General features: G+C 32.7%; 1 protein-coding gene across 1 annotated transcript; it reads right to left on the reverse strand.

Annotated features, from left to right (window-relative positions):
- Positions 1-6495: 6495 nt before the first annotated feature.
- Positions 6496-8322, reverse strand: LOC147811012 (uncharacterized). Its single transcript, XM_087162196.1, has one exon. It carries the CDS (start codon positions 8320-8322, stop codon positions 6496-6498), a length of 1827 nt encoding a protein of 608 aa, XP_087018322.1.
- Positions 8323-10656: the final 2334 nt, after the last annotated feature.

Consider the following 10656-nt stretch of genomic DNA (forward strand, 5'->3'; position numbering starts at 1 on the left):
AATGCATCTCCGATTCGTCAAAATGTTATTCAAAAATGAAAATTAGGTTATTTTCTTATTTCTTACATAAAAATTTTGTTTCCTTTCTTAAGAAAGGCATTAATTATGTTTTGCACAACTTTTTATTTTTCTTTACACATTTTGAATAAATGTTTTTTGATGGCACTCTCAGTATTTTTTCAGAATGACATTTTTATTTTTGAGAAATGAATGATCAAAACCTGGAGAATGTCGACTTTCACCGGTGAATGTCAACAATCACATAGTCGCTTTGGTGAATGTCCGCAATATTTTTCACAGCCGATTTCAGATTTATTTACTCGTGGATATAATTACATTTATTCGTTATTTTAATTCTTACTGACGATAGATTAGAAGAAACATTAGTGTAGGGTATACCGGGCAATGGCACTTGACCTTAAAAAACATCAGTGTAGGATATACTGGGCAAATGTATACCGGGCAGTGGTACTTAACTAGACCTAGTATATGTTTCGGACATTTATCAAAGGTCTATTCATACTAGGTCTAGTTAATTGCCACTGCCCGGTATACATTTGCCCGGGATATCCTAAACTGATGTTTTTTAAGGTCAAGTGCCACTGCCCGGTATATATTTGCCCGGTATACCCTACACTGAAGTTTTTTTAAGGTCAAGTGCCACTGTCCGGTATACATTTTCCCAGTATAACCTAACACTGATGTTTTTTTAGGGTCAGGTGCCATTGCCCGATATATATTTGCCCGATACTCCACACACTGATGTTTCTTCTAATCTATCGTAATTCTTACTGACGATAGATTATATAGTAAGTATATTTATTCGATATTTTAATAGTAAGTATTAAAATATCGAATAAATGTAATTATATCCACAAATAAATTAATATAAAATCGGATGTAATAAATATTTCATACATTCACCAAAGCGACTATGTGATTGTCAACATTCACCGGTGAAAATCAGCGACCGCCGCGATTTCGGTCATTCAAAGTAACGTGCACATCATTTACATAATAACCTCTTCAGCATGTTTTTTTCATACTTTGCCTAAATAGCATTTGTCATCCTATAGAATGCCTAGGTATTTAATACAATGCCTACGGAAAGTATATAATACTTATAATATTTCATACCTTGCCTAAAAACATCCGGCATTATATACAATGCCTAGGTATTTTATACAATGCCGGCGTTTCATACTTTGCCGGTAACAAATATAAGACAACAAAAATAATCATAGTAGCAGTATTTGGTGGTAAGTGTAGCTTATCGTTGTTGAAGCATATGTTGTGCGACATTTTATGGTGTTTTTGAGAACGTAAGTTTCAGAATGTATCGAAACATGAGGATGCTATTTGCTTATCATCTTTATCCAAAGAAAACCTTGTGACCTAAATATCTAGCAGAATAAATAAGCGATTTTTTAAACAATGAATCATACAATATGCAACATAATATTTCAATATCTTATTCTTAAACATAACATATTTCAATAATTTTAAAATACTGCTAAACATTCATCAATTCCTTGAGTTGTAGAAAATAGAAATATCGTAAATTATAGAAAACCTTGTGAATGTGCATTAGAATATACAATATAAATACAATATACATTTTATTTTTCAAGCTCACTTTTCTTCTTCAAACTTTTTTGCCTAGAACACTCGATTAAAGCTGTAAAAATGATTATCCCTAAAATTTTGTATATAGTTATAATAAGTTATGTTAATTTGATTTTAGTATGAAATCCTCGAATAAGTATTAAAAAAAGAACATAATCTAGATAATATCAGATAAAAAGTTCATGTATTTAATTTCTAAAAACTTAGAGAAAGTCATAAATAGTTTATAAATCGATTCAAATTTTCTTTTCAAAGGAGATTTAAATAAATTTTTTTTTTGCTTTTTGGACAGAAATTAGCTTAAAAATTGTCTCTTGCCTGGAAACTTCGAGATATTTTCTATTAAATATTATTTAAACCTCTTCGAGCAATCACAGAGCATTATTTCAATCTTTTTTGCAGTCAGAGCGTGGTTGCCTGGCAACCTAGTAAAATTAAGAATTCTAATTTTTCTTTTGAATTAGTCAATGGGTTATCTTAAAATATTCATTTGCGCTGGCGACTTTTTTTTGCGGTTTTCTGGACTATCGCCAAATATATAAACCTTTATTGTGATCCAATTTACGATCAAATTTTGTTTAAAATTTTGTAAAGTTTCTGGATTCCAAATATGTAAAAAAAAAATATATTTATTCAGAGAAAATGCGTTTTTGTATTTGATTTAGAAACTGAATTAATAGTTAGCACTAATTAGTTAGCGTATTTGACGTCACCTCCAGGAAGCATTAAGAGTGACACTTAGTTCGCGAAAATCTGATCATTAGAACGAAAGTTATTCAGGGTGATATCTTTTTTTTGTGTGAACTGTACAGAATAAAATTGTGTGTCAATCATTAAATAAATAAGTAACATGATTACATCCAAGCATATTGCAATCATACATAAACTTGATATTTTAGTATTTACTTTCTTGATAGGTTAGTATTTACTTTCTTGATAGGTTAGTATTTACTTTCTTGATAGGTTAGTATTTACTTTCCCTCCTTACAGTATTAGTTACAAAAAATTCTGAAACTACATTTTAAAAAACTCTGGTAACACTTCAATGTCCTGGCATTCAAAAGCCAGGAAAATGACTGCCAGGATAATGACAAATTCGCCATTTTATATCATATAACTTTACATTAATTTAATATTTCGGTCGAAGACGCTTGTATTCTGCAGAAAACAACAGGATTTCTTAAAATAACTCAGATAAATCTATGTAATTTATGTTATTAATGATTTTTAAAAGCCAGGAAAATGACAACACAAAAACCTACTCAGCTTGAAAAATGTTTTGAAGCAGATTTTGAACCAGAAAATTGGTTCGTTATTTATGCCACAAGAGATGTTTATATAGGAGGGTATCTAATCAATCTATTGACGTAAGACATTGATTGCTGGCTCTATCGATTTCGGTTATAAACCATTAAATAAAAGTAGTCAAGAAAATGACAGATTTACTTGGGACAAACAATTTATTGAGAGAAAAAATTACTTTAAACGAAGTTTTTGTAAATAATGCCCTCTGCGCATATTCTAGAAATGCTTACACCGGTTGAGATAAAAAAAAATTAGATATTGAAAATTTTATGGGAAGGTTTGTGGTTAGTTGTTGTGACCGTTTATTATATGGCATGGGATATGTATTTAGGATGATTGACAATGATAGCACTAATATTGATAACTTATAACATAACAATAACTTTATTCACAATACGTACATAGAACACATCAACAAAAGAACATACTGGAAATCGAAACTGAAACATACAATGTAAACACAGTTGCAATTACATCACAACCGCGATACTAGCGCCAGTGGAATTACATGGAAGATCCCAACAGTCTCCCCCACTTAATTAGAATTGAAATAACAGTTAATTGAAAACATTAGCTACTTAAAAATTGAATATGTTAAATATATAATTGAAAAATACACTTAATTGAAAATACTTAAAACAGATTTGAAATATGCTTATAACATTACGAAGTCCCTAAAGCGTGTAGGTAATTGTCTCTTTCTTTTTGGTTTTGTCACAACGTCCTGTTTGGAATTTGTTGGAAGTTCTGGAATACTAGGCTGAGTAGGTGAGAAGATCTTAGATGGTTTAGGAATGTCAAAAGATTGGGTTGGGCCAAAAGTCACACACTTTTTTTTCTCTGGATTTAATGTTGATCTTAATTGGTTTATGTGTCTCTTTAATTGCCGACCTTAGTCTAGTAAAATCAAATAATGACGTGTACCATACTTTTTCACGACTTTGCCAAACTGCCATACGTTATGGTTATTTATGAACAACCTCACCTGGACTCTCTCCCCCACTGAAAAAGATCTTACAGGATTACTGGAAACTGTTGATGGTGTTGGATGATAAGGAAAGATTGAGTTTAAACGTATGCGGATTTTTCTATGTAAGTATAATTGAGCAGGTGACTGTCCACAAGCTAGAGGTGTTGCTCTATAACGGAATAATATCTTTTGAACTTTACTTGGGATTGAGGATTTTTCAAGAAAAGAAGCTTTTAACTTTTGCTTTAAGGTTTGGACGTTTCGCTCTGCAAGGCCATTGGTGGAAGGATGTCCTGGAGCGATGAGTTTTTGAAATATTCCTCGATTAGAACAATAAGAATGGAATTCTTCACTTTGAAATATTGAGGCATTATCAGATACAATAACCTGTGGATAGCCATGAAAAGAAAAAAAAATTTCTATCAAAAGGATAGTTTTTGAACTAGTTGGGGCATCTTTAATGATTCGACTTCCACCCATTTGGACTTAGCATCAACACACACCAAAAAATAGTAATTTTCAAATGGACCTGCATAATCTATATGAATTCTGTCCCAGTTATCTGCTGGAGATTCCCACGGATGGACAGATACCTTTGGAGGATTAGACTTTGTCAATGCGCAGCCTTCACATCCTTTGACTAAATTCTCAATGTCACGATCAATGGCAGGCCAATAAACATACTGTCTTGCCAGTTGCTTCATTTTAGTTATTCCTAGATGAGTTTCGTGAAGTTCCTTTAGTATGTTTGAACGTAAGCTTTTTGGAATAACTACTCTTTCTCTTCGAAAAAGTATGCCATCAAACAATGTAAATTCTGAATCTTCAGAGTTGTTGTTCAGCCTTTCAATTATTTCGCTGAGTTCTGGATCTTTCTTTGTTTCAGACTGGATTGCCGTTAGTCGCGCACTTGATTCCGACATGGTTAATCGCGTTGCACCTATGAGGTGTTTCTGATTTTTTGAAAGCCAAATGAAATCTAGTCTAGTTTAAATAGTTAATTGTTACCAATTTAAGACTCTTTAGAGAGATAATTATCAAAAAACTTATTTAGCGAAGTACCGAAGATAAATTTTTCTTGCTCCCGTGTCGGATCTCTTCCTCCATCACAAGATGTTCAACCAATTGACGCAAGAAGGATCTGCGGTTTTTTACTCCGTAACCATTTTCTGTGTATATAACTTGACCATTTATACCTGTTATGTTGAGTAGGACAGAAAATGAGATAAAATATATATATTTAATTCATAAAAATAATATATCCATAATACTTGCGTCAATGGTCGTGCTGCACCAGAGGGGTGATTTCAGCGGTTCCAACTCTCCATCGACATGTTCGAAGGTCGGTTTTACATGGACATTTGAGTAATCCAAAGTTAGGAAGATAACATTAGGCTCGACCCCCGGAAAAATCTCATGACGGCAAAGGAGGTGGAAGTGCAGTAGGGATGCACCTGTGAGGTGCGCGCGACTAACGGAAGGTTAAAGATGTTATTTTTTCACTTGAAATCTGGAAAATGTTTTCGGCACATATTTGATTTGCTTCTTCCCCCTATAAATTTATCGACTGAGTTTTCGGGTTTTTGAATTGGAGCTCTAGACAGGCAATCGACATTTTCATTTTCAGATCCCTTTTTGAATTGCACTGAGTAATCAAAACTTGATAAGTAGGAAGCATAGCGAAGTAATCGTGTTGAAGTCATACGTGGTAGTGCCTTATGGGAATGAAAAATTCTTGTTAGTGGCTCATTGTCAGTAATAAGTTTGAAATGTTTACCAAATAAGTAATTGAAGAATTGTGTAACACCAAAAATAATAGCTAAAACCTCTCGATCTAATTGGCTATAGTTTTATTCAGAGTTGGTAAGTGAACGAGATGCGTAAGCAATAGGTCTTTCTACACCTTGTTTAGAGTGACTCAATACTGCTGCAATTCCCGTAGGGCTGGCATCTGTGGTCAGGACAATTGGTAAACTAGTATCAAAAGGAACAAGAACTCTATCACTGGTAAGTTCATTTTTCAGTTTCAGGAATGCAGATTCACAACTTGCAGTCCATAACCAAGGCTGGTTTTTTCTTAGCAACCGTCGAAGTGGGTATGATATAGTTGAAAAATTTGGCATAAAACGGGAGTAGTAAGTTACAAGTCCCAAAAATCGTTTGATTTCTTCAATATTTGATGGTCTTGGCATTTCTTGAACAGCTTGAATTTTTGTTGGCGATTTACTTATCTTATTATATTCAATAACATGTCCGAGATATTCGATTTTTTCTTGAAAGAAGGAACACTTTTGTTTATTTATGTGCAAATCATAGTCAGAAAGTCCTTGTAAGCAAGCTTCTAAATTTTCAGTACATTCTTGAAGTGTTTCATAATGTATAATAATATCGTCAAAGTAAGATTCTGTTTTTGGTAATCCTTTGAGAATTTGCGAAAGAATGCGATTGAATTCTGATGGTGCTGTCTTGATTCCAAAACTAGGCCTATGCATGCGATACGTACCACGATGTGTTGAAATGGTCTGTATCATGCTACCATCTTCATCAACTTTTAGATGTAGGTAGGCTTTAAATAAATCAAGTTTACAAAAATATCATGAATTTCGAAGACTATGAAGCACATCATCTATCCTTCTTACTGGATGATTTGATTGAATTAATCGTTCATTGACTCCACATTTGTAATCAACACATAATCGGACGCCACCGTTTGGTTTTGGAATGACAACCAATGGTGACCCCCAATCACTCGCAGGCACTAAGGATATTATTCCATCTGCCTCAAGAGAGTCCAATTCTTTATTGACGCGGTCCCGGAGAGCATAAGGAACGTCACGCTCCCTAGTAAAAATGGCTTTTGCTCCATCCCTAAGTTGAAGTGATACTTGTAAATGAGGGACGCAACCAACTCGTTCTTCAAAGAGGGGTGAAAATTTTTCCAAAAGTGAATTGAGAGGATTGATTTGATACACTGGTGATTTATGAATTGAAGTGTTTGATATATTAGCATCTATTTGTAAAAGTTCGATTTCTAAGGCTCGAATCCATTGACGGCCTAGAATAGCTGCACATCCAGCTGGAACAATATGAAGTTCACCTGTAATGTTTTTGTTTTGAAATGCAACATTTACATGCACTTTCCCCTTGGGTTGAATGATATCTCCAGAATAAGTACGAAAAGCAATGTTTGATTTTTCCAAGGGCGCATTTAAATTTAAACGTTCAAAATCAGTTTCTGAAAGTAGGGAAAACTTTTCTCCAGAATCTACTTCGAAATGTTGTAGCTTTCCATTGAGGTATACAGAGACGATATATTTGTCAGAGTCATGGCAAACTTCAAATAAATTTATAACTTTATAGCATGGTGAAGAGCTGTGAATAGAGTTGACACCAAATGTAATATTTTGATCATGTACTTCAGTTGAAACAGCATGAAGAGAAGGTCTGGGACTGGAATTCATTGACTTTCGTGGCATCTTAATTAAAGTTGAAATGCAGACTTTACTAACATGACCTACTTTTTTGCATGAATCACATTTTAGTTTAGTTTTATTAATTCGACAATCTTTGACTTGGTGATTATTTCTGCCACATCTGATGCATAGATTTTCAATACCAAGGGCTCTATAATCTGGTTTCTGGCGTTGAGAACTAGATCGTGAACTGGAACGATTTCTATGACGTGCTGAGAAATTTGAAACTTTATTATTGTCACTTAAAGCGCAAGAAGTAGAGCGTGGAGAACCTTTTTGAGTGAGTTCTTTACTTTTGATTTTGGAGGCCTCCAAATCAATCGCCTTTGATAAGACATCATCGAAAGTTATTAAATCTGATTGTAGCACCTGTTCGCGCAACCAATCATTACGCAATCCTCGAATGAACTGAGCCCGGAGAAAAACATCTGCAATTGTTACTGATTTATCACAGTCACATTTCACAGAAAATTCGCATTCAACTATTTCACGTTGCAAAGCAGCTACAAATTCTGAAATTGATTCATGTTCTTTTTGATATATATTTAAAAAATAATGTTGAGAAACAACTACATTTTTTCTAGGAATTAGCATTTGCTTGAAAGCTTTCACAAGATTATCATGTGATAATTGTTTGACTGGTTTCTCTGGTCCAAGAAAAGCTGCCAAATTATTATAGTGTGATGAACCAATAGATACACATAGAAGTTGAGCAATTTTATCTTTATCAATAACACCCTTCATAGAACAATAATTTTCAAATCGTTCTAAATAGCATGAAAATTTTTCACGTTTTGAATCATAATTTTCAAAAGGATGCACATTAACAAGATTTACTGATGAATCAATAGACTGTTCTTTTGAAAAATGTTTTTCGATTTGTGCTATCATTGCTTGTTGTTGCTGAATAAATGCAGCAATAAATGTTTGGAATTGTTCAGCATTCATTATTTATTTATTGAAAGTTTGAAAAAATAGTTGAAAATTTAAATTAGTTACAGTACCTGAATTCAATTGCTTGAAACATTTCCGTTTTGAAATTTCATCCATTTTGAAGTTTCGTTTTTGAACGATCTTGAAATTCTATTGATTATTTCTTCTTATTTTTCTCCTCGTCACCAAAACTGTTGTGACCGTTTATTATATGGCATGGGATATGTATTTAGGATGTTTGACAATGATAGCACTAATATTGATAACTTATAACACAACAATAACTTTATTCACAATACGTACATAGAACACATCAACAAAAGAACATACTGGAAATCGAAACTGAAACATACAATGTAAACACAGTTGCAATTACATCACAACCGCGATACTAGCGCCAGTGGAATTACATGGAAGATCCCAACATTAGTTATTATTGGAAACATTGTTTGGGACATGCCAGAAACATGAAATTTTGAAGTTCAATAAAAAATTTTAAATGTACAAAACAGTCAATGCTAGTGCAAAGTCATTTTAAAATGCTAACAGCAATGCTATTTATAATTTTTTTTTAAAAAAGTTCTTTTAGTATTATAGTATTTTATTTTGGAGCAAGGGACAGTGAATTGTCATATTTCGTGAGAATCACCCATATAACATTATATAATATAATCTATATATATAAAAATCTCTTATCAAAGTTTTAGTGGTTAAACTCCTCCTAAACGGCTTGACCGATTTTGATGAAATTTCATACGTATATTCAGTAGGTCTGAGAATAGGTTTATAACTAATTTTTTTTCTCCATTTTTGGACAGATTTAACGTATATTTTAAATATATCTTTATTTAATCGTATTCGGATCCAAACTAGACATAGAAACATAATAAATCAAAAATAATATTCACGCACGTTGCAACAAGTCATGTTAAACTCTAATACTTATGCTCACCCTTAAAAGAAGAGCATCATATATATATTTGCAAGTATGTTAATAAAGGCAGTGATATGGCAGTATTTCGAGTTGAAAATACCAATGTGACTGCTCTTCCAGTGAATAACAACGGCGAAATAACGCTGTATCAAATTGGCCGGTACATCAGCTCCAATGAAGCTGTTTGGCGTATCTTTGGATTCCCAATTCATGAACGGGATCCAACCGTTAGTCATTTAGCCGTCCATCTTGAAAACGGTCAGAGCGTATATTTCACGAACGAGACTGCGATTGACCGAGCTATAAATTCACCAAAAACTACACTCACCGAATTTTTTGAATTGTGTAATCGTGCGGATGCTTTTGGTGCCTTTGCACGGACATTAATCTACTCAGAAGTACCATACTATTTCACACGGGCAAAACAAAAAAATGGACAATCCGAAAGCAAGACACACCGGTTGATGCATGCCCCGGTGTATTCAGAACCGAAATTAAAACAAAAGCAGAAGACAAGTAACTCAATAATAGTACAAAATCAATTAAACAGCACGATAAAATCAACTCAACTCGAGCATTCGTGAACCCAAAGATTTACAGGGGGCTTTTGTTATTTGAGACGAATTCGTGCTAACAGAACAGTAGAATCATCAGTTTCACTGGAAATTTCTTCAGTGTAGTATGGTAATGTTATGCAAGTGAATGTTATGCATAGTTTCGTATGCAAGTGAAAACAAAAGGATATATTTATATCTAATCTTTTGAATATCTCTTTTTCTTCCATTATGAATATCTTTATTTTAAAGAAGGAACGACCAAAACAAATCGGATAATATTTTAAAAAAATCTTGTAAATCGAGTTAAAACCCAGAACCTGAAAAATCATTCTACTAAATTTAATAATCTAGTGCGAAAGGTCTATTTAAATTTTACATTCTATACTCTTCTGTGTCATATTACTTCAAACATTAAAATCATGCAAAAAGTATATAGAAGCACATAATGCTAGACGGTTTAATTTTTGCAGAAAAAGTTTTTTGACAAGAATTTTTTATCAAAAGTTTCAATTAAAAAACATTTTTTATAAACTAAAAATAAAGAATGATTACGATAAAAAAAACGATTCTAAAAACTCCTTATATTGAAATAAAAATCATTACACTTTCTTGTTTTATAAATCCGGATTATTCGAAATGAAATATTCTTCATTTGAAAATTTTATTTTCAAATAATATATACATAGATTATCCCTTCATTACTTTTAGATGAACAACAAAATTTTATAATTGTAAGAACTCGATATGAATCTAAATATGCAACTTAAAAACAGAATAGCTTAATTTTAGTTGAAATTATTCATTTAAAATTAAAAAATACCAAGAAAACGTGAAAAATTATGAATGATCAACACAAAT

This window comes from Parasteatoda tepidariorum, chromosome 4 (assembly GCF_982258835.1).
Source record: "Parasteatoda tepidariorum strain Cologne lab strain chromosome 4, Ptep-v5.0, whole genome shotgun sequence".
Taxonomy (NCBI): domain Eukaryota; kingdom Metazoa; phylum Arthropoda; class Arachnida; order Araneae; family Theridiidae; genus Parasteatoda; species Parasteatoda tepidariorum.

Excerpts from the sequence above, each read along its gene's own strand:
- LOC147811012 (XM_087162196.1), bottom strand. The coding sequence starts at position 8,322 with ATGAATGCTGAACAATTCCAAACATTTATTGCTGCATTTATTCAGCAA.